This window comes from Phalacrocorax carbo, chromosome 8 (assembly GCF_963921805.1).
Source record: "Phalacrocorax carbo chromosome 8, bPhaCar2.1, whole genome shotgun sequence".
Lineage (NCBI taxonomy): Eukaryota > Metazoa > Chordata > Aves > Suliformes > Phalacrocoracidae > Phalacrocorax > Phalacrocorax carbo.
In genome coordinates, this window is record NC_087520.1 from 13,230,880 (window position 1) to 13,258,813 (window position 27,934).

The 27,934-nt window shown below is 51.0% G+C and overlaps 2 protein-coding genes across 7 annotated transcripts in view; one reads left to right on the forward strand and one right to left on the reverse strand.

The window, feature by feature from the left end:
* Positions 1-5,396, reverse strand: part of UBE2D2 (ubiquitin conjugating enzyme E2 D2) — a 30,726-nt gene extending 25,330 nt beyond the window's left edge. Inside the window, exon 1 of one of the 3 annotated variants that reach the window (XM_064458782.1) lies at positions 5,372-5,396. Coding sequence is in view for 1 of the 3 variants with exons in the window: in XM_064458781.1 (XP_064314851.1) it covers positions 5,062-5,085 (24 nt within the window). In the remaining 2 variants the exon portion in view is untranslated. The other 2 variants (XM_064458781.1, XM_064458783.1) reach the window with 2 other exon arrangements.
* On the forward strand, positions 4,919-27,926 carry STING1 (stimulator of interferon response cGAMP interactor 1). 4 transcript variants are annotated; one of them, XM_064458778.1, is made up of 9 exons: positions 4,919-4,985; positions 19,735-19,849; positions 21,540-21,938; positions 22,224-22,521; positions 23,142-23,322; positions 24,226-24,334; positions 24,492-24,730; positions 26,370-26,556; positions 27,441-27,926. In XM_064458778.1, the coding sequence occupies exons 4-9, from the start codon at positions 22,235-22,237 to the stop codon at positions 27,632-27,634; spliced, it is 1,197 nt and encodes a 398-aa protein (XP_064314848.1). In that variant the 5' UTR covers positions 4,919-4,985; positions 19,735-19,849; positions 21,540-21,938; positions 22,224-22,234; the 3' UTR covers positions 27,635-27,926. The 4 variants fall into 4 exon arrangements, with proteins under 4 accessions (XP_064314848.1, XP_064314846.1, XP_064314849.1 ...); XM_064458776.1 differs by lacking the exon at positions 4,919-4,985 and adding an exon at positions 10,554-19,628; XM_064458779.1 differs by lacking the exon at positions 4,919-4,985 and having other exon boundaries at positions 10,554-19,849; positions 21,755-21,938.
* The last annotated feature ends 8 nt before the right edge of the window (positions 27,927-27,934 follow it).

A 27,934-nucleotide genomic window follows, 5' to 3' on the forward strand; every position in this document is an offset into this window, starting at 1 on the left:
GCTTAGACTCCGTCTTTCCTCCCTACTCCAGTTTTAGCTCTTTTCAAACTGTAATTTACTCGGAGACCACATCATTAGCTTGATTTTAAGCCTAATTTTCACTCACAGCAGCAACCTGACAGGAAAACAAGCTTTTATTCCAACTTTAGCAGATTTGCCTGAAGCCCCTGAATCCTTCTGTGTCAGGCAGTTTAGGGCTGTGTTACAAAACCGTAACTTATCTAACCAAAAAGGAACTTTCAGCCACTTAACCAGGAGCTGTTAGCAGCTTTCAACAGAGCAGCACCAAACAATATGGAATCAGGGCCCAATTCCAATCAACAGCACTCCTCAGCAGCACGACCATGGCACAGACAAGCAGCTACCTACACAGGTCTGATGCAGGTGTTAGGTTGGGCAAGCACCTCCCACACATTCCTTGGGCCAGCAGGTTCTACCTTACCTGTCACAGGAGGTACCACATAGGGTGAGGCATGAGAGCCTACATCCACCATGCATTTCACAAAACTCTGCTCGCGCTACTTGCCAAGCAGTTCCTTTATACCAGGTAGCACTCACACATGCCCACCAAGGTCAGATCACCGGTTCCCTACAGCATCCCTAGGTGCTCTCCAGGGTCTACAGGACTTTTGCGATTCCAGAGTATCTGCCATTCCAAGGCTACTACCCTATTAACAGAAGGATTTTAATCTTCAGAAGGATTTTAATCCTTTCCCTTTGCCAGAATCTGCTTTTTCAATCTTGAAATGGCTCAGATCCACTGACTTTGACTTCTTACAAGACTCTGCAAAAGTTAAAAGGCAAGCAGTTAAGTGAGTAGCACAAGAAAAGTTAAGTTGTACGAAATACAGTAATAACCACGGTACATGTTACAAACAAGCTTTGATGTAACTGTTGGTTTGGGGTTTTTTTAATAAACCTGAAAAGCAAGAACACCAAAGCAATGTGTAACTTCCTCCTGGTGTGGAATCCGAGTATCAAAAAGGCTAGCTAGCTAACAGAAGCTTAACCAGTATTCTCTGTACTAGCAACACACAAAATCTTTAACACAGATGGGCCACACTGGCAGCTCCAAGAGCACAGCAAGAGGCTGCAATGGAAGGACCAAGTCGTTCCCATTAGCTGCTGTAAAGCAGAACCGGTAGCACAGAAATAACACAAAGTTTGCTTAGCACAGGTAGCATGCATACAGCTCACTTAACCCTAACATGGTTCAATTAGCCAATAAGCCTATTGCACACCATCCACGGGTAGTGCTCATTTTGGCAGAAGTGATACTTAAGCATCTCATGAGGTCAATCAGCTCTGGACTACAGGCAAGTCCATCATCTTCTGCAGCTGAACAGGCCCATCACTGCAATATAATTTAGTTCTGCAAAGCAGCACTGCTTTTAATGTAGAGGCCCAGAAAACAGGTAATAAGCCAGCATTCCTCTGCTATAGGAAAGTGTTCTACTTCAGCAGGGCTGAAGTACAGCTTCTGATTTCCCATTTCCCCTTCCCCCTCACTGTAGGATCCATCAAGCAGTTCATATGGGGAAAACCCATAAAAGACAATGAACTAACCTTTTACTTGCTCTTCCATCCAAAGCAACTCTGAAAGGTGCCCTAGTTATTCAGTTACAGGTAATATATCTCTTAAAGATAAGCAGCACAGGCGGGGTTGCAGCTGAATCCAAAGATCTTTGGCTTAAATCTTAAAATGGAAGCTGTTCATTATAGTCCTCCAGTATCACTCCCATCCTACCCCTGGATATCCTCACATGGCATTTCTTATGAAATAAATCCATGTCAAAAAAAAACTGTAATAAAAATATTATAGATATAAAACCAACAATGAAACTGTTATGCTTTATTGTTATCTCCACATTTAATGGAGACTCTGGCTGGCATCACTGCTTACATCCCAAACATTCCTCACAAGAGGTCCAAGTTTTAGACCCGCACCCCAGTAAACACCTAAGCAAGAACGAAGAACATCACAGCCTGAAAAACTGCTGTGAGTAATACATGCAGCAACCTGATAGCAGGTCTCAAGTCTGAGCTCTTTCAGAGCATCTGCTTAAAGAACAGCTGCTGCTTCATGCAGACACATTACTCCCGCTCGAGTCTCTGCACAACCCCAAGAACAGCCACACCGCCAAAGAAATGCTGAGGTGGACCATGCAGGTTCTTGCGCTACCTCACACACCAACACCACCACTTACCCAGCTGCAAACAAGTTCTTCTTCCCTTATTCCAGCTCAGAGTTCAACACACAAGAGGCCATTTCAGGTAACACTGTATCAAAGGTTTTCTCTTGGGATTTTCTGTTTGTTGCCCAAATTCTCACCCCTATATTATCCAAAGACAAAAACTTTGGAGAAAACCTCATAGTCTGTATCAAGCATAAAACCCAAACCGCCAAGCAGAAGAGCTAGTGGCAAGATCTGAGACCCGAACATTGATGTATCAAGACTGATAATACCTTCTAAAAATGCCTAAGTAGCAGCTTTCCTTTCCATTGCTTCTTTGTACTCGAGTCTATTGGGATTATTTCTACTTAATCCAGATTCTGCAGGCTTTTGTTCTTGCCACAAGGTGTAACAGCGAAGAACAGTGAAGCTTGCTGTTCCGCTCAGTATCCTGACAGGGACGGTCGCTACATATAAGATACCACTGCTTTTCACAGAGACCGGAACCAAAACAACATGATGATACAAACACACTCCATGGTGTTTAAAATAGCTGGAGTTTAAACAACCAGTGATTATTACTTAAGCAGCAGAGCAAAACCACCACAGTAACTCAAGTTGAGTGCTCCTTTCTAGTCTGTAGCTTAACTCCCATCTAACTTTTAAAGCACCTGGACTGCTAGAAAAAGAGTGGTTTCATTTCCCCTCACATGCTTTGTTTCTGTAAGAAGCGCTGCCTATAGCCCTATCGTCTCCCTTCTCTTCAACAGCCACCACTCTCACTCCACTGAAACACTCGGTACTTTACAGAGCTCAATATACACCACTGCTCGGCGATACTCACACTACTTCCCAAGGCTTTAAAGACTCTTGTAACCTTACACAGTCCCCATTATCCCTCAGGATTCTTTATCTTCAAAAAGCAGCATGAAGAACCGTTCCATGAGCACCCAGTGTAACAAAGACTCAACACATTCAGCTTCTCTCCTGTTAAAAAAACAGACTAGAAAGAAGTGCTCTGAGAGAGCGCTGAATCCTGAACCTCAGCACACACAAAACTACAATAAAGCATCCTTCCCTACTTCCCGAGTTACCTGATAGGACATATACCTGTCCCCCAAAAAAACCCTTCACTATCTGTGTGTCCCCTGCTCCCAGCAGTCACATTTACCCTGTTCAGCAGTCACTGCCATGCCGCCTAAGCCTGTTCTGATGGCAGGCACACAACCTGCTCCCAGGGAGAAAGTGCTCTTTTGAAACACCTGCAGGCCCACAAATGCACTGTGGAACAGCCTTCATATTGCACTGACTATCGCTAAAGTATGTGACAGAACATTGTAGACAAGCGACGATCAGCTGGAGCACAACTTCCTTATGTAACCTGCTACCATACACTTATCTGGAAATTTCAATACACTAAAATTACACTCAAAATCCTTCCCTTTCAAGCTTGACCTATTCCACAAGCATAAGCAAGCCTTCACGCTCTCTTCAATTTTCTTCGCCATGTTAGCTTTAATTTGACCAGTACGACACAAAGCTTCACAAAAACTTGAAGATAACCTACAATCAAAGCAAAGATATCAACATGTAGGCCAAATCCAACGCTACATATGTAATAAAACAGAGACAGCAAAATTATCTTAAATATTAGGTTCACATCTGGTTCGAGATCCACATAGTAATCGAGACCAAAAACCGCTACAGGAGGACTGGCTGCTGCACCTGAACCTTGCATGTGGACTCCAAACCGACAGCTACCTTTCGCAGGGAAAATGATACAAATTCCCTGCCTGACTCACTGAGATAATAAAAAGGTACTTGGATACTCCCTTTTAAATAGAGGAGGTTTTTACTGGTAAAAGGTACCAGGATGATCAAGCAAAGTACAGTTTTAAGACTACAGGAGATTCAGCAGCCGTGTTTTTCTAAAAGGCTAGGCCACCAAGCGTGGTGCACCTCCTGCTCCAGGAGGGGAGGGCACCTTGCATGCCTTTCCCTACAAGTCTACTAGGTGACTCAGGTTGTAGAACAGCAGTAGCTCCATTAAAACAATAAATCACAGTATTTTTGCCTAGTTGAACGTGACAAGTTCGCTCTGCTTAAAGCTTCGGTACCCAACCCCAAGATCGTCACTCCTTGAGGAGGGAGAGGAGTCTTGCAACACGAAGCCACGCCAAAACTTCCAGCGCGGGCGGCGTTTCGCTCCTCCAGCCACCTCCTCCCAAGAGCGACGGCCCCCGCTCCAGCGCGGGGCTCCCGGCTGCCCCCACGCGTGCTCAGTTCCACGCCCCGAGCGAGGAGCACCCCCTCAAGCTCCAACAGCTGGCGGCGGCTGCCGCTGCCCACCCCCGGGCCCACCGCCCTGCCCCGCCGCCTGCGCCCCCTCGCGGCCCTGGGGCCCGGCCTGCTCCCGGGGCCACGTTGCTTCGGAGGGGCCCGGCCGCCCGGACCACCGCCGGCCCCCGCCTCCCTCCGAGCGGGGTGGGGGTGGGGTGGGGGAACAGCCGCCGGGGCAGGGCACGGCGGGGAGGGACCTCCCGGAGGGACACACAAAGCACCCGGGCAGGCCGGCCCGGAGCCCCCCCAGGCCCGGCCCGTACCGCCGAGGGGAGCTGCGGAACTTCTCCGCTCACGCCGCCCCAGGCACGGCGGCCGCGCTGCGGACGGCGCGCGAGGACGCCCCTAACCCCCCCCGCCCCGCTACACACCCACCGGGGCCGGCGGGACCCCGCGCCGCCGGGGCAGGGCCCGGCCCGGCCTCCCCTCTTCGCCAGGCCCGGGGCGGCGGCGACGGCCTACCCGGCTTATGTAAGGCGGGCGGTAGGTCGGGGCGGGCGGGCGCGGGGCCGGCGCCGGGCTTGGCGCGGCGGGGCCCTGCCCTTACCTTGTGGATTCTCTTCAGCGCCATTGTGTGCGCGAGGCGGCGAGGAGGGGCGGGCGGGGAGGGGGCAGCCCGCGGGGACTATTTTCCGAGGGGGAGGGGGGAGAGGAGGAGCGCGGAGGTGGCAGCGGCGCGGCGAGAGGGAAGGAAGGGGAAGGGGGGGAGGGGAAGGAGAGAGAGAAGGGGGAGGGGAGCCCCCCCCAGGCAGCAGCTGCGGAGTGGGGGGGCAGGGGGGAGCGCCTGTGGGCCTGGCGCGCTGCTCCCCTGGCGGGGCCGCTGGGCTTAAGCTGGCTGCTGCTGCGGCAGCTCCTACCGCATCCCTCCGCCGCCTCTTTATGCGCTGGCGCCTCCTCTCCGGCCTTCCGTGTATCACTCCGCCGCGGCACCCTTATCTCCCCCACGCCGCGCTCTGCCACCTCCGGTCGCTGCGGGGGTTGGCGGCGCGGAGGCGGCCGCCGCCACTGGCGGCCGAGGCCGGGCGGGGAGCAGAGGGGGAGGACAGGGGGAGAGAGAGAGGAGGAGGAGCGGCGGGCGGCGGGGACTATTTGTCCTGCGGCCGTCGTGCAGAACTCTCCAGAAGGGGGAGGGGGAGAGCGCGGAAGGATACGGCGGCGGTGGCGGCGTGGGGGCGACGGAGACGCGCGTGACGGCGGCTTCTCGCGAGAAGGCGGAACGGGAAGAAGTCCCGGCTGCGCCGCCGCCGTGGGGCCGGTGGAGGCCTGGGGCGTCGGGATGGGGCTAAGGTGGTGGCGGCCCCGGCGGGCGGGATCCCGCGCCCCAGCAGCGCCGTGGGGAGCCGCCGCCCCCCGTCGCGGGAGATGGTGGCGGGCCTCAAGTGCCCAGGCTAAGACCGCGAGAGGGCCCGAGGTCCCTTCCCGGAGGAGGGCCGGGACCTGCGGAGCGTGGGCCGGCGCTGTGCCCCCCGGGCGGGGCCGGGATGGCACCGGGACAGGCGGAAGCCCTTTGGGAACGCACTCACTGGTACTGAGAGCGATGCTGGTGACAACGTGTACGTTGCGGGGGTGGCACATGCCCCAGCATCCCATCCCTATGGGAAGTGGCACAGGGCTGGAACGCGGCCGTTCATCAAATCATCTTTCTGATGGCTGCCAACGAGCTGAAGGGTTCTGCGTGGCTTTGGCAAACCCCCAAGTAACTGCAGCCTGTTTGTGTAGCTGTGTAATAAAGCATGGATGGGCAATGGTGGTAAGCAGCCAGCTTATTAATTTCAGGTCTAAATCATCAGCAACTGAGCGACAAGGCTGGGAACAGGGCCTAACGGGCTTTGTGTCACACAGTCAAACAGACTCATTAAGGTTGGAAAGACCTGTAGGATCATCAAGTCCAACTGTCAGCCCAACACCACACTTCTTAAACCAGGTCCTGAAGTGCCACGTCTACACATTTTTGGAACACCTCAGGGATGGCGACTCCACACCTCTCTCGGCAACCTGTTCCAGTGTCTGACCACTCTTTCAGTAAAGAATTTTTTCCTATTATCCAATCTACACCTCCCCTGATGCAGCTTGAAGCCATTTCCTCTTGTCCTATAACAAGTTACTTGGGAGAACAGACCCAACACCCACCTCGCTGCAACCTTCTTTAAGGTAGTTGTAGAGAGCGATAGGGTCTCCCCTCAGCCTCCTCTTCTCCTGGATAAACAACCCCAACTCCCTCAGCCATTCCTCGTAAGACTTGTTCTCTAGACCCTTCACCACCTTTGTTGCCCTTCCCTGGACACACTCCAGCCCCTCAACGTCCTTCATGTACTGAGGGGCCCAAAACTGAACATGGTATTTGAGGTGCAGCCTCACCAGTGCCGAGCACAGGGCCGTGATCTCTGCCCTGCTCCTGCTGGCCACACTATTCCTGATGCAAGCCAGGACGCTGTTGGCCTTCTTGGCCACCTGGGCACACTGCTGGCTCATGTTCAGCCGGCTGTCAACCAACACCCCCAGGTCCTTTACCTCAGGGCAGCTCTCCAGCCACTCTTCCCCAAGCCTGTAGCGTTGCATGGGGATGTTGTGACCCAAGTGCAGGACCTGGCACTTAGCCTTGTTAACACACAAACAAGGTACCTCTGCAGGGCAGTTCAGCCTAACAACCAAACTGCCCACACATATGCAAACCCTTGGGACATCTTGGTAAGACATTTTAAAATCTGCATCAAATTGGAGTCTTTTGTGTTGGTCCTGCCTCTCTTCCCAGTGCTGGCTTTGTATCATGAATTTGAACTGGACCCTTGCCCTCTGTCTTAGGCTTGTGGTGGCCAGTGCCCCGTGCACCTTTCTGAGCTGGCAGCCTTGCTACCAAGTTGAGTAAGAAAAATGCCAAGAGCATTTTTAATCAGGGATGGAAGTCCTAAGACTTTCCAAGAAGGCATCAGGTTTTCTTCCTTTACAGGCACTCACAGGAAAGTCTGGTTTCCTATGGATTTCTCTCTTGTGTAATTAACAGTTTTAGTGAATTGTACTATGATTTTCCATTATTGCCTGTCTTCTCATCTAGTGCTGCAGCAGAGTTGTTTTCCACTGCTCTTGTCAATCCCACACCTGTGCATCTCTTGGCAGAGAGGGATGAAAGGCTTAAACAGGAGACTTAAGAGGCAAGTAAAATAGTCAACTCGAAGCAGCTCTGGGCTTGGAGCTCAGCTCCAAAACTTCCCCTGGGGTCAGACTGCCCCTTTGCTAAAGCACCCTTCTGCCAGCCAGCCGAGGTACCTGCAGAATTAATTTGCTCGCTGCTTTTGAACAGGCAAGGTTTGGAAATCGCACATGACTTCTGAGATGCTGGCAATGACAAACTTGTGCCTGCCTGCATAGCTGCTGCTTGCCATGGTCAAGGTGGACATGAGGCTTTCCAGCAGTGCTTGCCCTGACCTTTCGGGAGCCTGGGGAGTGCTGCCCTTCAGCAATAGTTGTCATCTCTTCTCCTGCAGACTTTGCTGCCAGCCTTTCCACAACAATTCAAGATTTTTTTTTTCTGGTGGCTTTAGCATAAGGTGTGTTTGGAATTAACCTCTCTTTCCTCCTCCACATTTGGTGTGGAGGACATAAATCACAGATTCATAAAAATTGTTTTCAGGGTGGGTGGGATGTTCAACTACTTTGGTTCATTTTATGGCCTGTTGCTCTTCTTTCATGTTGTCTTTTGCATTGCTGGACACCCCTTGATTGCAGAAGGGCAGGCAACAACCCTGCCCCAGCTCATTGTTCTGTCACCTCCAGCATAGAGGAGCAGGAAATGCTCAAATACCAGTCCCAAGTAGTCCTGGCAATAAGGTCTTCCCAGTCCTTGGACAGAGGCAAAACCGCTTTTCTCCCAGCATTTTCTGCTTTCCTCTTTTATTGCCCAGCCAACACCTGATCCTGGTCAGGCAGTCTGAACCCACTTACTAGAAGTGACATTGCAAATTCCTCTTTACTAGGAGGTACCCTCTTGGTCCCTGAGAGTACTGCAGCCATAATAGCTTTGCCCCAGCTCAATCTTGGCCCACCTCTTGACAAAGCAAACACGTCTTGCATTGCTGCCTGGCTGGCAACTGTTAGGAGCACAAAAGGCTCCCTCTCCTCAGGTGTCTCTCCAGAAGCATCCTTCTCATGGCTTTTTTGGTCCATTTTCAATGTACTGTCAAGTCACAGCCTCTAACATCTTCACTTCTCAGAGGTCTGCACATCAGCCAAGATTAAAGTAACCTTTTCCAGTATTCTCAGAAAAAAAGTGTTGGATTATGTCCCCAAAATGAAAAATTATTGGCTCCCAGTAGCAACAGAAACAGCCTAGATTGGTACTTTTTCCTTGTCAAGCTTTGGAAAGACCTCTTTGAGCAGTAAAGCATTGTAAAACTCAACCCAGAGAATCCACAATTTTAAAAATAAAAATAGATAGTAAAATAGTATTGTTCTTCTAGTGCCACGACAACCATGGCACTGAACTATAGTATTGTTACATTATATGACTATGATTTGCCGCTTCTTACCAGATAGACGTGATCTTCTCTGAGAGAGAAAAGACACACAAGTAGAAAAGTAATTTTCATTGTTGTTGCTTACAAGATCAGTCCCCTTAGATTTGCTGAAAGGCAAAACTCAGCTGCAGCTTCTGAGGTTTGTCCTGTAGCTGTAAACATTTAGATGTTAACTTGCTGTAGGCTGCAGGGAATTGAAGACTAGGCCATATCTAATCCAGAAGGGATTTTCCTCAACCTTCACAGTTAGATCTTTATCTGATGTAGGAATAGATTAAATACTTCCCACTGGAGCTCAGACCTGTCTAGAAATGCCATGAGATGCAAGAAAGACTAGGCACAAATAAACATTAACCAAAAATCACAAGGAGCAGAGCCCAGGAATAACTAGCCCTGTTGAGCTCAAGGTCAGGATTTCCCCTCCTGGTTTTTTGCCATATCACAATACAGCTTTTATGTCCTTTGCTTTCTCGCTTTGCTGAAGTGTGTGGTTTAGCTTTCCCCCTCCCAGTCCTGACTGCAGCACCTCCTCACTGCCCACCTCCCTGCTGTCTCTTGACTTCTACTTTCTCTTGTTACAACTTCCTTATCCCACCTGCTGCCTTTCTCACTTGCTTCTCCATCTCACCTGTGACTTTTGCAGGTGTCCTGCAGGTTTCAGTCTCTTCCCACTCCTGCCCAAATATGAAGATGGTGGGATTGACCCTTATTTTCTGCATTCTTTCCTGTAAAAGATGTTTTACCCATTTTCTGGGCACTTTTCTGTATCCCACATGAGTTCATACCCTCGTCCTCTTCTCCAGAAGGATGAGTTCTGCTCACCAGCACCAGAGAGGATGCTTTGGGCTACACCTGCTGTGAAAATTCACAGTTGGTCTCCATCCATACCAGCCCCTGCTGCAGAGAAAGCATTCCTTGTTAAGCAGATGCTGTCTTCCCACACCAGTTGTTGCTGGTCCCTTGTGCAGCACCCTGCCACGTCATTTTAGGAGATGTTCCACTGCAGCTTTCCACCTTCTTTCTCCCAGGGAGAGAGCTGGTTGTGCAGACCTGGGGTGCTGTGGGGTAGCGTGGTCTGTTGTCTCAGGGACACCACTGTGCTCTTAGCTTCTGGTCCAAAGAGAAACACTGAATGGTATGCTGTCTGTGCCTGCCAACACCAACCCATGCAAAACAGCAGAGCAACACTGGAGGAGTTAGGTGAGCCCTGCCTTATCCTCACACAACTCCTGCTAGTATCACTGCCTCCACGTACCTTTCCTTCACCATCTTCCTCTGATCAGCTCTGCTCAACAGGGTCAGGCTGCAGTACTGTGTTAGGGGAAAAAATTAGACATGCTTAGGCAAAGGCACAAAAATTCAAAGGAGTACAAACTTCCTAGCCTAGCTGGGTAAATACAATTTTTCTAGGTTTCAGTAACTAGTGAGCCCTTTGTTAGGAGGTGTAAAAAGATAACTCTAAAGAAGATAAGACACACTGGAGAATGAAAAAACCCAAATGTTGGGCAGACTCCAAAGAAAAAAAACTCCCCGAAAAACTGACCTGAAGGAGTGGAGGAAGTAGAGTGAAGGGTTGGGGAGAACATGGCTCTGCCCCTTGGCAAACAGCTAAGGGTCTGCCACCCTCTCTGCAGTCATGAACTGGGGAGGATTGCTTGTCTCCATAGCTGCTAAAACCCTTGTGTCTTTAAAAAACAGATGCCACAGCCACATTTTGCCCTTGCTTGTTGGTGTTTCCTCCAGGAGCAGCTGAAGTCCTGACTGCTGACCTGCAGCCAGAAGAGCTGGTGTAGTGAAGGTTCGTCTTAGCTATAGGCAGCACAGCTCCTGTCCCAGAGGCTCTCTGCCCACCAGTACCACCCAAATCTACAATTTCACACACACACAAATTCTTCCCTCAGTTACACCCAGCAGAGTAATTTACTAATGGGAGAGTGAGCCGAGGTCCAGTCTGCTTCGTAGTTATCCACAGAAGCAGGAATCATGGCAATTCCAGGGCAGAAGCTTGAAGATCCTGGGGTGAGTTGGCCAGGCTAGCAGCTAAAAGCCTTTCAGTCTCAGAGGGGATTCTTTGGCACCTTGGTTCAAAGCATTTAAAAAAAAAAATCTGGACTGAACTTATATACATAAGTTGTCATGTATGTCTAGGGAGACTCCCACCACACTTATTCCCTCTTCTGCTGCAAATCATAGGCTTCGCTGTACTCGGATGCCATGGCAATCTGTAAGTCAGCTGTAGCATTGTTTCTCCGTTGTCCTCTCCATCAAGAGACGAGACCAATCAGTATCCACAGCAGTAGTTATCAAGGAGCTAATTTTCAGCCCAGGTGAATAGCTCTAGAAATGCTCTTTTTAGTCTTGGCCCAATCCTATGGAGTATGTGTCAGTGGAATATGGGAGATCACAACCATGAAGAAAATATGTGGAATCATTCCCAACCACGAGTTTTGAAATCTGAAGATGAGTCTTACTATAAAATGATTGGACTCTTTTCAAAACTGGAACTAGAAACTTGGGAGTTTCTAGTCCAGGAGGCCTGGGTTTATGATGGTACATGGCAGGAAGCTCGAACTGGCCACCTGAGCCCTACAGAGGTGCCTTCATCACCCATCGAGGCACCAGAGAAGCAAGGTCTCTGCTAATCTGCCTTATGGCACCAGCTGTTCCAGGCTTGAACACGGGAGTCAGTTCAACCCTCAAACCATGACCAAAAGATTGCTGAGTGTAGGAACATAGAAGATAGAATTTCTTATAACACATCATTAGAAACTCTTCCAGTCTAGTACCCTGCCACAGAACAACCTGGGATCTTAAACTTCGAGAAAGGCAAAGAACAAACTGAAACAACCACAAAGGAAAACCCACAAATTACCACCACCACCTTGTCCACAAGACATGCATTGCTGTGGGCTGAAGGTATCATAACTGTCAATCTCAGTGGCACTTGCTTTGATGTCACAGAAGAGGCACGGTGCTCATCTCTAGCTCTCTCAGGACTCTGGATACCCTGGAACTGTGGTAACAAGCTTCTCCTAGCAGGACATAATCCTTCTTCTTGTGTATAATTATGCATCATAATCTCTGGCACTGGAGGCAAAAGATACAAATTCACAAATGGCTTTAAATCATCTAACAACAAATTGTTGCTGTAAGAAGCAGTCCTGCCCCCCACCCAAGCAAATTGCTAGCTGTTCTCTAACATGCAGTTGTGCTTAAGTTGGACCACCTGACCCAAAAGTAACTTCTACCTTCACTTGGCATCTAGAACTCTGAGCTGATCTGGTTCATTTTGAAATCAGTCATGCCAACACACAGAAGTGAGTTGGAGGAAGCCACTCAAAGAGGACAAAACCATCTCTCACTGGCAGCATTGTCTGGAAATTCATGCGATGCAGAGGAGCATTGATAAACTTCCTCAGTTGCATTTAGGCTACTTGGAGGTGTTCCAGAGAAGGTTCCCATCAGCAGTTGCTAAAGCTTCCATTCACCAGCAAAGTCTGGTGTGCTAAAGCAGCCAAGCCCTAGAGGACCCCGGTGCTGCCCACAGCAGGCTCTGCTGGGGCTTGTGGAGCATCTCCTCCCCACCTTCTTGCCCCTCTGGCTGTCTGGGTAACAGATGCCCAAAGCAGCTTCTAGAGAGATCCAGCATTTTCTTCTGCCGCAGAGGTGCATGGATGGGCTAGATTTGCAGAAGGACCCTGCAGCAGCAGTCCAGAAATGGCCAAACAAGTTGGAGGGTCTTTAACAAACCCCATGGTGTCATGTGCCCCTGCTCCAAAGTGATTTTCCATTTCCATTTCTAGAGTCTTTTGGCATGTGCTGAATGAATCAAATCCAGGATTGTCACAATTTTAAAACCTAGCAGAAATAACACTTAAAGTGACTTGCTCTTGTTCTTGTTTACAACTAAGCCCAAGAAACTGTGAAAACGTGTATTCTTCAAATAAAGCAGGGTTTGGGGGTTTTAGGTTTTTATTTTAAACTTAATGGATTTTTCTACAAGAAAAAAGGGGTATTCATGGAAATTTCAGGGTAAAATGATACAAACTTGAAATAAGTATTGCCAGATTTTACAGATTCAAAAAGCTCGTCTTGCTGTTTTGCTAATGTGTTTTTTTTTTTTTATATTTACCACAATGTCTTCTCTCAAATTCTGATTTTTCTTTTGTAGGCTTTTGCTGATTTTGGTGCAAACATGGAGATAGCTCACAGCACAGCCCCACAAACAGCTCTGAGCATTGGGGGGCACAGTGAGGACCTCAGCCTGCCACTGCCACCATGTGGGATGCAGGAGACAAACTTGAATACCAAGATTTTGCTTGACCAAGATGGTCAAAAGCTTCCACACCACTCAAATTCAGACTAATCCTCACCAATTAGCCTCCTCAAGGCACATATTTCTGGAGCAAACAATTACAGTCTTGCCCCACTTCGATACTGCAGCCATGCCAATCTCAGCAGGAGGCTGAGGGATTGGCATCAGAGGCAGAAGTTAAAAGAAGAGGGCTAGACCCAGATCTTCTAGCTCAGTCCCAGGCTGGGAAGCAGCTGAGCTCATTGCTGAGAGCATCGCAGAGCTCTCCATGGGCTATGGAGGGCAATCACAGGGTAGTCGTGGAATGGTTAAACATAGTCAAAGAGAAACAACAGGAGCTTTGGGTGCAGAAATCTAGGCAGTGCTGACAGCTATAGGCAGGCTCTGAATTGTTCTTTCCAATGTTCCCAGCTTGCTAGAAACCTGCGGGGCAGTTTGGGCTTCCATGGGTATTTGAGTGAGCATCCCAGCCATGCTAGTCAGCCTGCTTGTATCTCCATCATTTGCCATAGTAAATCAGAGACTTCCATGCTATGCCCTTGGTCTACCTGCCTGTACTGTGGGGATGGGCTCCTCTAAGTCTCTCCTCTCTGGCCATGAGAGCACCAATAACCTTCCCTTCAATGCACATCGTGACCAAGAAGGCAACAATAAATTTCCTGTAAGTGGCTGAGAGAGGGGTAACAAGGAAAGATAGGATATTCACACATGTCATTACACCTGCTTGCACGGAAAAAGAAAGCCTGGCACCTCCCTCTGGCAGTCAGGTTCTGGCTCCATTTTCCACCCGGCCATTGCTCCTTGCTCAGGCTCCATGGGCTTCCCTGCTGAGCCCCGCTGCATGCTGGCTTCCCTCCCAGAGCCCCCCAGGCACTGCTGTGCTGAGGTCCCCACTCACCCCTGCACCTCCTCACCTCCAGATAGCATCTCCCCGCTGCAGCTGCCTCCTTCCGTGTGGTAGCTCACAGAGATCCCTGGGAGCAGCAAGCACAGTCCCCATGCTGCTCCCTGCCACTTTCAATTCTCCAAAGTACTTTTTTCAGAGAGACAATCTCCCTCCATATCACACACTCACTTTCTCCTCTCTTCATCCCCAAGTCGTTTTATGACCCTTTCATACTCCTTGGCTGCATGAATGGCAGTCTTCCTGGGTCAACTGCCAAGTCTTCTTCTGTGCCTTTATGGCACTGCCCCAGGGGAATCTGGCCTCGCTTGGGATTTCTGTGCTGCCTTGTTGCACAGAAGAATGCCAGCAAAGCTGCAAGCCTGCCACTGCAGAGGAAGGGGAACACCAGCACTGAAAGGCATGTTCACACAAGGACCACTGTTTTTCTCGAGGTATCACACCCAGTTCAGAAGATGCTCTGTTGGCTCTTGTGGCTCAGGGATGGGATCCTGTCTGCAAAGACTGTCCTTTCCCTTGCTGCAGAGGTGGGAGTCAGGATGCGTTAGGGCAAGAGCAGCTTTCCAGGGGTCCCTGGGACTGCAGCACTGACCAGCCACTCTCTGTAAGCAAGCTTTTGGTGGCTCCATCCCCAAAGTCAACTTTGCCTGTCCTGCAGGCTGGAAGATACCTGTAAAAAAACCCAAAAGTGACCAAAAGGCACACGCATACACAGCCATTTATTCCATTGTAGTTTCACTTGTTCTCAGCTCAGCCCAGTCAGGTCCCCAGGGGACATGTGGTGGGAGGCCAGAAAACACAGAGACAGCCACTTCCCTTTCCGCAGTCTCAGTGCCAGGGTGACTTGTGACAAAAGACGGGAAAATACGTGACTGTTGGAGGACAGAGAGCAAGAGCACATGTGTGTAAGTGGAGGGGTCCCAGCAGGATCCCCCCAGGGACCTGTGCTGGGACCTGGGCAGCTTAACACATGGTGACTTGGAGGAGTCAGACCTGGAAGAGACCTGGAGGAGCTACTCAAAGCATTTTGACCAGCACAGTCAAGTATAAAACAGCTTCTTTTCGAAGAACAACAGAGTACCTGAGATGCTCCAGCCTGGGAAAGAGATAGCTGAGCTCTGAAGCCACCAGTGATCTGGGGAGGAGGAAAGGGCTGGTTTCATGTCTCCCAGCACCAGAACAGTTGCACCCCAAACAGCACTAGCCTGCGACAGCTTCAAAACAAACAAAAATTACTTCTCCACCAAACATGTAATTGGGGCCTCAGTGCCACAGGATATTGCACGTGCTGACAGTTTACAGGGGATCAAAAGAAGACTGCATAAAACACAGATTGATCCACTAAAGTTTATTAAATGGGTAAAAACTTTCTCTTATGTAGGAAGTTCTCGTGCCACAAAAGAAGGAAGAATCTTAATGGATAAGGGGCATGCAACAGTCAGAGCAGCCCCACAATCTGGGGATGGAGGGACAGTCCGTGGCACCATCAGGATTTTAAACTCATCATTGCTGACGGGTCGCAGCTTGGGGTCAGGGTGAGGCAAAGGCTCTCCCAAGATGGGCACATCCCTGGAAAGGCAACCCATCTCCACATGGACTTTGTGAGTGAAGATCAGGACCCTGCATAATCTGGAGACAGAGGGGGCAATTACCAAATCATTTGGCTGGGACACCTCCCTGGCTCCCCTGACTGTCACATCTTTTGCCCTACAGTGAAACGGCTTTGCTGAATGAGTGAGAGACGTATTTGGGAGCTTGCTTGCTTCTACAGGATTTTACCCAGCACAGGAATGGCTCCTCACTGCATCAGAGAGAGTAATCCAGTTCACACAGCCCAGTGCAACACAGAATATTGCAGAGCACTTTATTTTTGCTAGGGGGAGCAGTAAAACAAGCCCTGACAGTGTGCAGGACCTCTGAGGGTACACTGGTGGTGCAATTGCAGCACTAAAAAAACCCACCAGTTGCAGCACTTTTTAGCCAAGGGACCAAAGCCATTTTTAACACCAGCCTGGCATCCAAACCCTGTCCCCACAGGCATCCCCGAGCTGTCACCAAGCAGCTTGCTTTTCAGCTGAAGCCACCAGCTCTACCAGCTTTTGCAGGGCAACAGCACATGATGCAAAAAAAAATGTAAAAAAAAAAAAAAAAAAGAGCAAGCGCTGCTGCAATGCCCATCTTGCAGCAGGAGCAGGCGCTGTTACACCTGCTGCCTGCCTGCTTGCCAGGAGCAGTCCTTTACCCAGGAAATACCAAGGAAAGGACCATGTTCCTGACCTGATTTTTCACTGGGGACATGCCACATGCATCCAGCACCTGCTCCTAACCACCTTCAGCCTTGCACAAGGCCAGTGGCCAGGCCCAGCTTCCTGGGTTAATCCACCATATACCTAAGGCACCTCATACACAGCAGCCAGTGCATCTCCAGAGGTGAGGGAGACTCCAAGCAAATTTACAGCATCTGGCTACCTGCAAGGGACATCACCTCTTTTTCCAGGTTATTACAAATTCTCAGGCATTTTACCGAGCCCCTTCCCTGTCTAAACCAAGTCCTGGCTACAGCTGTCCACTCCACCCATGGCCAGTGGGATGTCAGGAAGGGCTGATCCCTTCCCCAACCCCAACCAGTACACCAAGGCCCTGGTTCGGCCAGCCTAACCATAAGCCAGAAACCAGCCAATGTTGTGTTATGGGCCAACTCAGCTCTTCTAGATGCTCCAAAGAGTGGAAGTTGTCATGCTCTACATGAAGGAGAACCTTGAATGTACAGAAGTCAACTATGGCAATTGTGGAAGCCCTATTGAATACCGCTGGGTCAAGATCAGAGGGGTCTTTTCCAAGGGGGATCTTACAGTAGGCATCTGCTACCAGCCTCCAAACAAAGACGATAAGGCCAACAAAGTGATATTTGGGTCGCTTAAGCAAGCTTTGGGTCAACAGAACCTGGTTCTTATGGGTGATTTCAACTACCCAGGAATTTGTTGGAAAAAGGATATGGTTCCTGGAATGCACAGAGGACTTCTTCCTCATACAAATGTTCGACGTGCCAACCAGGAATGAGGCACTGCTGGACTTGCTACTCACAAACCAAGAAAACCTGCTTTGTAATATCTTGGTTAGTGATAGCCTTGGCTGTAGTGATCACAATATTGTGGAGTTTGGGATCCTGCCAAACAGGCTGAAGGTTAGTACTAAGATGTTTTAGATTTTAGAAGAGCGAACTTCAGCTCGCTCAGAGCTCGGCTGGGAGGGGTTCCATAGGAAGCTTTCATGGAGGATAAAGGAGCTAGCAAGTGCTGGGATTTTTTCAAGAACAGTTTCCTGGAAGGACAAAAACAGTTCACCCCCTTTAAAGGTAAGGGAAGTAGGCAGAGCAAAAGACCTCTTTGGCTTAACTGCAAGCTTCTGGGTCTGCTCAAAACCAGAAGAGAAGCATAGCAGAGATGGAAGACCAGACTAATACCTGTTACCAACAATGCTGAAAAGGCAGAGTTTCTCAACACTTTTTTCACATCTGTCTTTACCAGCATTGTTGGGCCCCAGGCCTTGGGAACAAAAATCCAGGTTGATGCAGACACAGATCCACCATCAGTGAAGGAAGAGTTGGTATGTGAATTATTACAGGAGCTTGACCCCTGCAAATTGATGGGCCCTGGCTATATCCGCCCAAGGGTGTTAAGAGAGCTGGCTGACATCATTGCAAGGCTGCTCTACATAATCTTTGAGAAGTTGTGGGGATCGGGGACATCCCAGGAGACTGGAACAAGGCTATTGTCACCCCCATCTTCAAGAAGGGCTTAAAGGAGGACACAGGAAATTATAGGCCCATCAGTCTTACTTCAGTCCCTAGGAAAGTTATGGAACGAATCCTCCTGGGGGCTATCACAAGTCAAATGAGGCACATGATTCAGAAAAGCCAGCATGAATTCACCAAGGCCAAATCACGCTTGACAAACCTGATTGCCTTCTATGACAAAGTAACCTGCTTGGTTGATGTGGGGAGAGCAGTGGACATTGTCTACCTGGATTTCTCCAAGGCTTTCAGTATGGTTTCCCACAGACTCCCTCTAGAGAAACTGCTGTGTTATGGTCTAAACAAGTGGTCTGTGCAGTGGGTGGGGAACTGGCTGATGGGCCGCACCCAGAGGGTGGTGGTAAACAGCTCCTTTTCAAATCAGCAACCTGTCACAAACGGGGTCCCCCAGGGACCGATATTGGGCCCAATGCTGTTTAATGTCTTCATAACTGATCTGAATGATGGGACCAAGTGTCTGATGAAGTCTGCCAATGATACCAAACTGAGAGGGGAAGTGGACACTTCAGAAGGGAAAGCCACCCTACAGGAAGACCTGGATAGGCTGGAAGAGTGGGCTACCAGGAACGTCAACAAAGACGACTGTAAGGTTTTGTACCTGGGGGTCCTGGTGGACAACAAGCTCAATATGAGTGAACATTGTGCTGCTACAACAAGCAGGCCAACAGGATGCTGGGTTGCGTCAACAAGGGCATCACCAGCAGAGACAAAGAAGTCATTATCCTACTCTACTCAGTGGTTGTCAGGCCACACCTGGAGTACTGTGTCCAGTTTTGGTCCCCACTATAGCAAAAAGATGTGGACAGGTGGGAGAGGGTCCAGAGAAGGTCCACAAAGATGATCAAGGGACCGGGAAGCCTGCCATATGAGGAAAGGCTGGGAGAACTGGGTTTGTTCAGCACTGAGAAAAGAAGGCTTAGGGGAGACCTTATCACCATGTTCCAGTATTTAAAGGGTGGCTACAAAGAAGATGGAGAAGATGGAAAAGATGAGAAGGTAATGGGTACAAGTTACTCCTGTGGAAATTCCAGTTGCACACAAGAGGAAAATTTTTCATAGTGAAAACAATCAGCCATTGAAATAATCTCCCCGGGGAAGGGGTGGATTCCCCAACTTTGGACACTTCTAAGACTCAGCTGGACAGGATGCTGGGCCATCTTGTCTAGATCATGCTTTTGCCAAGAAAGGACCAGATGATCCTTGAGGCCCCTTCCAACCTGCTATTCTATGATTCATATGATTCTGATTCCCTGCCTTTGCAAGCACCTTTGCTGGTTCAGCAGACAGCTTAGTTCTTGCAGCCTTTGGACAGTGATTAAACCATGGGTGGTTTGGACAGTCAGTTTGGACCACAAGCTCCTACATCTCTGCCCAGGTGTATACAAATAGAGCAGCTGCTCAGAGGGATGTCATAGGGTCTTTTGGGTGCCCAGAAAGGTGAGGCAGAGCAAGCTGCAGAGCCTGAGAACAGGCACCCAGGGAACACCCAGCCACGGAGCTGCCCTGGCCCTAGCCCATCTCCACTTACAGCAGCACAGCAGCAATGTGGAAACCAGCAAGCAGGTGGGAGGTTAGTGCTAACTAGTTTGGTGCTGATGAGTCAGTTATTCAGCAGGTGACCGTGGACATCTCCAGTAACATAATGAGGTGGGTTTGCTGTGATTTTTCTGCATCAGGAGCACCACACAGATGCATTGGTGAAACACCGCCCAAGATGGATTGTGCCCAAGGTGTGGGGAAGGTGAGGATGCACCACACGTCCATCTGTGCCACACATGGCGGTTTTCATGAGTAAGTACCAGCTGATGTACAGCTGCTTTGTATTAGTAAAAGGCCATGGCACATGGTGCATGAGGGGTTTACAATGCCTGTCACACTAGTGGTTTAAAAACCTCTAGGGTGAGAAACTACTGTCAGTGGTGTCTGCAGTGTAGGTGCATTTTATAGATTGTTTTACAGAGTGTTGATTTCTTTGCCCAACTAAACCTCGAACATGGATGTCAGCAGTAGCCTCGTTGGAAGTGCCATGGCACTGGTCTGGGGGGTCACTTGCTGGGTTTTCTTATGCACTGCAAGAGCGAGCTGGAGCTGGTCAGTGAAGCCCGGCCATCAGAGACAACCCAGCGCAGGAGGAGGAAGTGATTCACTTTGTGTTTTAGCCAGCCTGTGTGTTGAAGAAGCAAACAACACGATGGCTATATCCACAAGTCCTCCCCAGGCTTGGAACACAGGCCAGATGCCCTGTAAAGCAGGTTTGCTGGGGTTTCTAAGGTACCACTGAAACAGACTCCAATAACCTTGAGACGAGCACAAGTAGCATACTGCCAGTCTCTTTGGGCATCTATTCCTTCTTCCCACCCTCTGGGTTTGCAAACACTTGAAATAAATGTGACCTGTGGGCACCTCTGAACTAAGATCCTTGTGCTGTGTGCCCACTGCAGCCTGCAGAGAACCCTGGTAAGGTGCCTGCAGTTCTGCAGGGACTGCGAGGGTCCCTTGGCAGCCTCCCTGTGTCTACAGGCATTCCTGGGCAGAAAGCAACTGAACCCAGAGCACGTTCTGGACAGTCAGCCCCTCACCCAGCCTGTATCTACCCAGATTGGCTACACAGAGGCCATGGGAGACCATGCTTAAAGCTTTGCTGAAGTGAAGGTCCTCCCCTCATCCACATGGCCAGTTATCTCATCTCATAAGGCACTCAGGTTGGTCAGGTATGGTCAGGTACAATGTGCCCTTTGTAAATCCCTGCTGGTTGTTCCCTTCTCATCCTTGAGGTGCTTGGCAGTGATTGCCAGGAGGATTTGCTCCATCACCTTCCCAGGGACAGAAGTGACGTTGGGCAGGCTGTAGTTCACCAAGCCCTCTTTCTTGCCCTGCTCAAAGTTGTGTGTGATCTTTGGCTTCTCCCACTCATCAGGAACCTCCCAGTTGCTACAATCTTCCAAAGAGAGCAGAAAGGAGACTTGCCATGCCAGCAGCCAGCAGCCTCAGCATCCTCAAGTGCATCCCGCCCAGTCCTATGGGCTTGTTTGTGTGCCCTAAGTCAATCTTCCTCTAGGATGGGTAATGCCTCACTGCTGCAGGCTCCACAAAGGAGTCTGGGAGGCTTGAGGGCAAACCTCAACAATAACAACTGAGTCAAAGAAGGCCTTGAGTACCTTGGCTGCTCTGGGTCTGTGGTCACTAGGACCAGGGACCGGAGAGGCTTGAGGGCCTTATCGGCCCCCTACAGAAAAATCCTGGCTGCAGGAAGCCACTGCTGTGTCACCAGTGCCCATGGGCACTGCCTCCTGAGCCAGCATCTCCCAGAGCTGTGTGGGGTGTGGAGATCCAGGGTGCTGTGAGTCACCCACTCTGCTAGAAAGAATTTCCCTCTGTTTTGCCTCTGAAAACCTGCTGCACTTAATATATTCAATATTTGAAATCTACTGCACTTAATATATTAAATCTCAATAAATTCTGGTTTCCTTCCTCATTCCAGCTTGGCTCAGACCCTCTATGACCTGACCAATACGTTGGGACTTTCCAAGGGTGTAAGCTCATGGATGTTGAAAACTGCCACATACCCAGCCCTTACCAGTGCCTGGATTTCCTGCAGGCTGCAAGACCTCATGGGTGCTCTGCGTGGGAAGGGTCTGGTGCTTTCTGCAAGCTGCCTGCAGCCGCGATAGCTCCTTTCACTTTCATTTTTCTCAGTGCTCAGAGCTGTGCAGCTCCACCTGTACCACCAGAAGCCTGTAGAGTGCAGGGGCTCTGAACCTCTATCTGCAGCAGCAGCCTCGAAAAAGAGCTGTGGGTGCACAGGCTCGATCACAGAGCCCGTTAACTGCGGTCCAGGAAACCCAGGCAGCGTCCAGTCTTGCAGCTGGTAATTGCTCCGGTGAGTGCGGTGAGAGGAGTGATGGCCCCATACCTGTGGAGCAGGGAGGGCTTTGCTGGGTTGGCATTGATTTGGGAGTGGGGTGGCCAGCCAGGTTCTGTCTTGAAGAACCCAATTGGGCACAGGGAGCAGCCCCAGGGTGACCTGTGCAGCATGCAAGGGAACCTCTCCAGCAGCAGCTGCATTTCAGCAGGATGCAAAGGAAGGGAGAGCTCTGTTGTGTGCTTTGGGGTGCTCAGTGAGGACTGGATGTGCATATGTGTGTCCCTTCTCAACTCCTCACAGTGCTGCTGTGGATGCTGGGGCAACAATTGCTGCTGACCCCTCTCTCTCTGCAGATGTCTCAGGAATTGTGGCAGCCGAGCCCCACCACCACCTCACTCATCCCCAAGGCACGGGGAAGGCGAGCACAGTGTGCCATGTATGTGCTCCTGGCTCTGTGCGCTGCAGTGCTGTACCTTGCCGGGGAGCCCCTTGTGTCCACCGCCCGCAGCCTTACCCACCACTTTGTGACTGTGCAGATTGGGGTGCTGCTCAAGGGCACCTGCTACCTGGCTGAGGAGATATTCCACCTCCAATCCAGGTGAGCCAGTGTGGGGGAGGCTGTCTCCCAGGCTCCTGGGGCCACTCTGGGGACAAGTGCATAGCAGCCTCTGGGTGTTGGGAGGGATCTGTTCCTTGTTGCTCCAGCCATGTTTGCCCCTATGACAATGCTTTGCTGTGCCCCAGCAGCACACGCTGCTCTACATCAGCCTTGTGTCTTTCTCAGTTCCTCCTCCTCTCACTTCTCCTGCCTGCTCAGCTGCCCTGATCTATGGACCTCTCCCTCTCATCTCTGTGGTAGCTCCCTAGTGTGTCCTTTACCTGGGGAGCAGATCTCAGCCCCCAGCCTTCCCCCACCACCCAGTGCCAGAGGGCACAGGGCTGTTGGAGATAATCTCCCCTTGCTATCTAGGGCAATATTGCATCTGCTCCCCTCTGAGACCTACGGGTGCTGCAAGAGACCCAAGCCCTCTCCTGGCTGGGGGCACCTGGGGTGCACTGAGCAGGGTCCCACAGGGCTCCCTGGCTCCGTACTGCTCTAGAGGTCAGCAGCACTGGCAGGGAGGTAGGAGTATCCCCTGGCCAGTGCCCTGTGGGCTGCAGATGGGGATGGTGTATGGGTGGCCACTAGCCTGTCTCCTGTTTCCCTCTCCCACCCAGGCACCACAGCAGCTTCTGGAGGGCCCTGAGTGCCTGCTTCCCCCTGCGCTGGCATGGGCCTATGCTGCTCATCTGTGGCTCAGCCTACGTGGCTCTTCTCGATGGCGATGGGCAGCCACTCAGCCTCCACCTCGGCCTGGCCTGCCTGTGCCACCTCCTCATCCTCGCTCTCGGGCTCAGTGTAAGGCACCAACAACTCTAGCCTGGCTGGGCATCCTGGGGAGCACAGCAGCCCCGAGCGTTCATGGGGGCACATACAGCCCCTGCACGTACAGCCTACCCGCACACACCCCCACAGCAGGAGAAACGCTCTCATTATCCTGGAAGAGCCAATCTCCTCGGCTCTGTACCGCCACATGCACTGGCAGGAGGACCAGGCTGCCTTTTAATAAGCACAGCCGCCTGAGGCACTGGAAGCAGCCCTGCTGCAGCCAGAACCCCACTGACATAAGAAACGGGTATTTTTAAATCTGTCAGTTGGTGCCTGGGGGAAAAGGTAGTCTGTGTGGTCTCCAAAGGGTTAATTATCAGGCAGCTCTGGGTGGCAGAGCCAAGCTCCAGGTACCTCTGCAGCATTGGGAGGGCTCTGCTTTACCCCAGCAGAACTGGAGGGGAAGAAGGGTCACGCAGGCTACAGAAGGGTGCTTTGGGGACAGCAGCCATCAGGTGCCTGTGGGGTTTCAATACCCATTTCCACCTAAATGAACACATAGAGCTGGCAGGGGCCACCAGTGGCCCTGGAAATCCCACCATCAGGTGGTGGGATGTCTCCTCCCACATGCTGGAAGCACTGGGCAGATGCACAAGTTATACTGGGACACCTGATCCCAATGGAGAATGCAGCCAAAAACATGTTTGGCTTGCTCCAGCATCAGCTTCCTCATCTGCAGGGGCTGTGTGGGACATCGAGGACTTTTGGCCCCCTGCCCAACATGACGGTGGAAGGAGGCAGCAGGGTTGCTCAGTCTCCAGGTCTCTTTGGAGAGGGTAGCTGCTCTCCAATCCCTCTAGAGAACCAACTATTGCAGAAGAGCCCAGGTGGCTGCTTTCATCACTGCTGATTTGTCTTTCCTTCCCTCCACAGAAGCCCTCAGCAGTGGAAATGTCTGAGATGTCTGAGAGCTCCAAGCAAAACGTTGCACATGGGCTTGCCTGGTCTTATTACATTGGGTACCTAAAAATAGTCCTACCACGTACGTAGCTGTTTCCCTGCATTATCATGCCTATGAACAGAAATAGGTCCTCATAACAATCCTCCCACTTCTACAGCATTAGCAGGGAAATGGGGAGCAAGGTACAAAACAGCTGTACTCAGGCCAGGCACCTTTGCCCGATGCTGTCTTCCACCAGGTGTGAAAAAGTCAATGGAGGAATTCAGCAGAGCCAACCCCAACGTGCTGGCATACAGGGAGACCTGGAAGCTCCACATCTTGGTCCCTCTGAGCTGTGACATCTATGATGACCTGGAGAAAGCTGACAGCAATATCCAGTATGTGACAGACCTCACTGAAACCACCCTGACCCGAGCTGGCACCAAAAAAAGGGTCTACAAACACAGCCTCTATGCAATCAGGGATGAAGACAACAAGGTAGACTGAGCGCGGTGTCGGGACAGCAATCAGCATGCATCAGCCCAGACTTCTTCCTGGCCTCAGAGCCCAGCCCAGAAGTGGCTACAAAGGCAGGACAGTGTTCCCTTTCCTATTAGATACTCCCAGCTTTCAGCAGGCTTCCGCAAGATGGAGACATCCTGTCTGTACCAGCCATCTTACCCCTTCCTCCTGGCTGCCTCCTCCCAGGCTCGGCCCTTGTGGGGATGTTGGGCTCACTTAACCCCTCCTTGTGTTGATTTAAGTATGGAAAACAGCAGAAAACTGAGCAGAAAATAGCAGGTGTGGGGTCCAGAGCATCACTTCCATGGGACGAATGAATATTTCCTTTTGTTGTGAAGAGGTGCTTGAAAATGTCTGTGTGAGTCATTATATAATTTGACTCCCTCCCCTTCCCCCAGTCACCTCTCTTCCAGGCTGCTGAGCCCTAAATCCCTCCCTCTTACGTTGCATTCATCTCCTTCCACATCGCCGTGCAGATGGGCCTCTGCCCCTGCACCCTTGGAGGAGGGAACAAACTGGTCCTGCTGACACAGCCATGGATGGAGGCATTGGCAGAGCGATGCCTCTCACCTGGGTCTCCCTAATTTGCCCTTTGATGGTGGCTGAGCACTGAGCTGCTGCTTTTAAAGCCCTGCCTGCAGGGACTTGCAGATCCTTTTCCTGGCCCTGCTCCCGAGGAAGTACAGTCAGCATCAGGTTTTTCCTGCTACAGGGCATGCACTCGTGCTGTGCTTCATCTGCTAGTCTCCTGCTGAGTCACTCAGCACCAGGTCAGCTCCAGCAGCTCTGCAGCCTGGACCTGTCCTGACCCACTGCATGTTGTCTGTCCCTCAGCTTGCTGCCCAGTTGCTGGTGAACGCATGCATGGCAGCAATGATAGCTCCCATCCTTGGCAACTGTTCCAGGTCACTGTGGCAACTGCCCTCTAAGGCTGGTAGCTCTTCCTGCCACTCTGCGTTTACCCAGAGATCCCATCCCTCTTCCTTCTAATATACTTTATTAAACTTTCCAGTTTGGCCAGTATAAGACTTAATAGTAAACCTGCTTCTCCCTGGAATTTTTATGGCCTTAACAAATCTCTCCTCATTTGTTTGATCAGCCACCTTGTAGCTGTGCATTCACCTTGCCAGCATTTATCCTCTTCTCCATTCTCTTACTCTCCATTAGGATGCTCAGACTTCCCATCCTCTAGCAGAAAGGCCGCCAAGAAGGTGTGACCAGACACAGGCAAGGGGCATGTCCACGGAGGACCAAACTCCCTGGGGAAAATCACTCCCCAGGCTGTGGATTGGGAGTGCTGCCAAAGCCAGTGGCTGCACCCTGGGGTGCCACAGGAGGGAAGCAGCTTCCTGAGCCCACCTGGTGCACGGGCCATGGTTGTACCTGCCTCCCTGCCAAGCCAGTTGCTCTTTCCCCACTCAGTTGAGGGCAAGAGGACACTGGGGCCAGACCCAGTGTCCCTGTCCAGGGGTTCCAGCACACAGCACCAGTGCAGGGCAGGCCACAGAGCTGCCAAGAGGTCTCTAGGGCTTTGCGCAGCACCAGGGTCCCCTGGCAGCCTCTCACCAGGTGCTTGGTCCTCCTGCCCCTGTGTCTTTTTCTTCCATGCCTGCAGCTCTGGCACTGTGCAGTGGAGTATGCCACACCACTGCAGTCCCTCTACGCCATGTCCCAGGATGAGTGTGCTGCCTTCAGCAGGGAGGACCGCCTGGAGCAAGCCAAGCTTTTCTACAGGACACTGGAGGAGATCCTGAAAGGCTCCAAGGAGTGCGCGGGTACCTTCCGGCTCATTGCGTATGAGAGTGAGTAAGGAGGGGAAGAGGGTAGGGGTCCCCAGCATGGTAACTGTGTTCCTCCAGCCCCTTGAGTGACCTCAGATCAGGGCACACAAGGGGAAGAAGGCAGGATGCATGTAGCGTTTGGCTGATATTCCCACTCATGCAGCCATGGGGGTCCCTGCCATGGTGGGAGGAAGTGACTACTTCCCGACACAGAAGGACTTCTTGCTGTGGGTCTCAGAGCAGTGGGGAGGATGCTGGCAGAGTTGGTCCCTGTTGAAGTCCCCAGAGGCACCTGAGACAAGCAGTCTTCCGCTGGGGCAGCAAGAGGGTCCCTCAACAATTGACTATAACAGCAAGGAAGGAGCAGCTCCCATGGCTGCTGATATTCCTGGGAGAAATGGCTGGGGCTGTCAAGGTGCACCCAGCACCGGGACAAGTGTTGGTGTGTGTGCTGGCTCAGTGGCATTCTTCCTGACAGGGGACGAGAAGGAGCAAGGCTATCCCTTCTTCCTTTTAATTTCCCTTCTCCTCACCTCTGCCAGAGTGGCAGGGCTTGAAAATAGCTTGCTGCTTCTAGCTGAAACGAATCTCATTGTTTTTCAGAGGAAATTCAGTGTTCTCCCTGATGGGGAGAAGCATTTCTATCCGACGAGGTAGTTCCCATCACAACAAGCACTACTGGGAAACCGGCACATACTGCTTGTATTTTACTCTTCTTCCTGCATTTTGTGTTGTATTTTCTTTCTTCTGGCATGCTGAAAGGAGGAAGTAAGAACTGTATCTTGAATTCTCAGGAAATTCTGCATACTTTGAGGCATCTCGCAGACACTGTGCTTTTCTTCCTGCGCAGACCCCTCCCTCGGACCAGACCAGTGAAGGTGGGTTTTGTCTTTCTTCTGTTCCAGAGACAGGCGAAGCAGAGACCCACTTCTTGTCCAGATACATCCTCTGGCACCTCCGGCAGCAGCACCTTGAGGAGTATGCCCTCTACGAGAGGAACCAGGTGCACAACCCATCCATGTCCCTCAGCTCAACAGAGCTCAACCTCCAGATAAGTGAGTCAGACCTGCCACTGCCGCTGCGAAGTGACTGCTTCTAAAACACCAGTGCTGCCCAGCCCCACACCACTGCCTCGGGGCTCTGGTCCCCCTTCGTCAAGCCCCTTCCTCTTGCAGCAAGTGCCACCCATGGCAGCGATCCCCAGCCTCCTGCAGGAGCTGCCCACCAAAACCTCCTGTGCATCATCTTACATGATGGGAACAGCTGACTCAAACCACAGTCCTGTGACATAATTCCCATTTTCTTTGTTATGTATATCTCATGTATTAATCTGTGGGTGGGGTTTTTTTAATCTGCTTTGATTAATATCATATAAAGCATTTTCCTCTGGAGTAAGTTG